The sequence below is a fragment of the Xenopus tropicalis genome, chromosome 4 (assembly GCF_000004195.4).
Source record: "Xenopus tropicalis strain Nigerian chromosome 4, UCB_Xtro_10.0, whole genome shotgun sequence".
Lineage (NCBI taxonomy): Eukaryota > Metazoa > Chordata > Amphibia > Anura > Pipidae > Xenopus > Xenopus tropicalis.
In genome coordinates, this window is record NC_030680.2 from 61579672 (window position 1) to 61582519 (window position 2848).

A 2848-nucleotide genomic window follows, 5' to 3' on the forward strand; every position below is an offset into this window, starting at 1 on the left:
CATTTAGTAGCTGTGGTAAGTAACTGCTACTAAGGTGCAAGTTGCTTGCTTCTTTTCATGTGACTTGTATATAAAGCTCTTAAGGCTTTAATAGCCCAGACCTTAATACATGAAATAATTCCTGCTAATACAGAACAATACTTAGAGACAAACATTCTAATCCCTGTGCTTTGCATACAGCAGCCTGGAATAGATGTTTTCATATTTTTCTAAACTAAGCAATTACAGCATTTAAAATATAAAAAACCCTAATTATGCTCATTTCTTGTTGCCTATTTTTAGGAGATCTGCATTTCAAGTTTTCATTCTGTGCAGAAATATTGAGCAAGGGCTGGTTCAGTTTACTGGCTGCTGCTGATTTTGTGTGTTTGCAGTGTGAATGGTGGACGTGATATTTCAAACAGCAGATCAGTGAGTTTATGTATAGGGTGCCCGGAAATTTTTCCAAATAAACACAGCTTGATTCAACTTGGGTGGGCAGGCTTATCAACAGACTAATTCTCTAAACAAATGAAGGAAAAACCCAGAAACCCATTGGCTGGTACCAGAAAGACACGTGGAGAAAGCTTGGAGGTTTTTTTCCCCCCTTCTTCTTTTGCAATGAAATTTTAATTAATGTGGGTGGGCTGAGAATTGGAGGACTGTTTATCATAGACAATTTATTTTCCAGTGCTAAGTCAACATAAAATAGCAAACTTACAACAATTATTTAACATTTTTAAGCAATGAAAAAGGGGACAGGGAGAGTACAAGCTGGGGAGGTTAGACTGGTGGGATCCAGACTGCAGCTGAAGGAAAGCCCTACAGGAAGGCTGTACAGCTCTCTCCTGCTTCTCTAGGCACAGTCCTGCAGGAAAGCTTCACTATGAGCAGGATATACAGCAGCCCCCTGCCTCAGCTAGGGAGTGACTTACACAGATCCCCACTCGTCTACCTGTATGGGGCAGAAAGGGCACTGGTGCCAGCCTTGGGCTTTGCCTCTACCAATGTCATCTCCAGACAAGAACCACCACAGAAGCCACCTTACAGTTACATTGCCTTGATTGCCATGGCTATTAAGGACTCCCCGGATCATAGAGTAACTCTCAATGGAATTTACCAGTTCATTATGGACCGCTTTCCTTTCTATCACGACAACAAGCAAGGTTGGCAGAACTCTATCAGGCACAACCTCTCTCTCAATGACTGCTTTATTAAAGTGCCCAGGGAGAAGGGAAGACCTGGCAAGGGAAGCTACTGGACTCTGGACCCCAAGTGCCTTGATATGTTTGAGAATGGGAACTTCAGGCGCAGGAAAAGGAAGCCCAAGCCCATTTTATGTCAGGAAGGCAAGAGGCACAAGGCGGAGGCTGCAGAATACAGGCTGGCAGATGCTGCCTGTAAGGGCACTACCTGCAAGGTGGCAGGTAACACCGGGCAAAATGGGAGCCAAGATGCCCCCCTTGGCAGGAAGCCAACTTCTGCTTGCGAGAAAGACTCGGCAGGGGAGATGTCTTCTTCTGAGGATGAAGGGGGCTCTGGGGATTACATTAAAACCTCTCCAGCTCCTGAATGTCATAACCAAGAGCGGACCTCTGGCACCTACTGGAACAGCCTGCACCCATCCTTCTACGTGTCAGTTCCTCTCCTGTCCGACCAGGTGACCTTATCTAGCAAGAGGGAGGGGAGCCAAGCACATGAGCAAGGCAACAGATTGCTAGCCTGTGGGGCACAGGGGCATTTAGGAGCCCCCAGCCCGGGATCTAACAACGAGAAAGCAGGAGCCACTGATGCCAACTGTAAGGAGGCTGAGCAACTATCGCAGAAAAGCGCCAGGAGCTTCAGCATAGACAGCATCCTATCTAGAAGTGACCAATCGGCGCCAGAGTGTGGGGCCCCGGCACCCCCTGCTGTGTCAAAGGTGCCAGAGGACAATGTAGCGGCTAGTTATAGGTGCCATGCGGCTGTGCCAAGCCCTTCTCTCTGCCCCCTCTTCAACGCCTCCCTAATGGTTGATCCCCAGGTGCAAGGTAAATTCTACCAGATCGGGCTCCCTATCATTTCCTATTTCCCCTTAACCCTTTCAGACGCACGTTTTGCCCAGTAAAGTGATGTAGTTGTGAGTAATTGTTACCACAGCTGTAAGAATGAATGTGGAAACCCTGTCACTCTCCAAATGCTGTTATACTACGACTCCCAGCAACCCCCCCCCCCCCTCAGCAGCAGCAGTGGGCTTGCCTTGTAATGCTAGGAGTTGTAGTTCGACAGCATCAATGGGAAACGAGAGGAGAGTGCAAGACACATCTTCAAATTAAAGGCAGGAAATACTTTTGTATATTTATATATCATAGCATTGCTTCTCCTTATCCATCGACTGCCTGAACTGTAAGTACATAGTACAGCTCTCTGTCTCCCCAATGGCAGTAGCCCATAGCCAAGCTTAGTTAGTTCTTGTGCAAACCTTATATACAGCACGCTGCTTACACTACTCATACTTCCACTAGCATCATTTTTTGTATTTGTCACTGCTGTTCCTATTTAATGCTGTTTTGGTTGTTGGAATAATGGAGTATTTGCTGGAAGATGTAGCAGCCCCACAGCTGGTTTATGGCATTGGTTTTACCCTACTCCATTCTGGAATAAAAGCTCTATTTCTACTTGCCTTGTCTTTGTGTTTTAATTCCCACAGAGGTGATTTAACAATATCTTATGATATGTACAATATTGAAAAGTATAGTTCAAATACAAATTTGCCTGTAGACAGGAGAGAACAAATGTTTCTGTTAAAGTATGTTAAAAAGCATTTAGCTTTCACCATGAGAACATTTAACATGTTTCTAAGTGAAATCTTGCTCATCCTATCCATAAT

At 45.3% G+C, this 2848-nt stretch overlaps 1 protein-coding gene across 1 annotated transcript; it reads left to right on the top strand.

Moving 5' to 3' along the window:
• Positions 1–405: 405 nt before the first annotated feature.
• On the top strand, positions 406–2636 carry foxl1 (forkhead box L1). The gene has a single exon (XM_012962341.3). It carries the CDS (start codon positions 866–868, stop codon positions 2084–2086), a length of 1221 nt encoding a protein of 406 aa, XP_012817795.1. The 5' UTR covers positions 406–865; the 3' UTR covers positions 2087–2636.
• Positions 2637–2848: the final 212 nt, after the last annotated feature.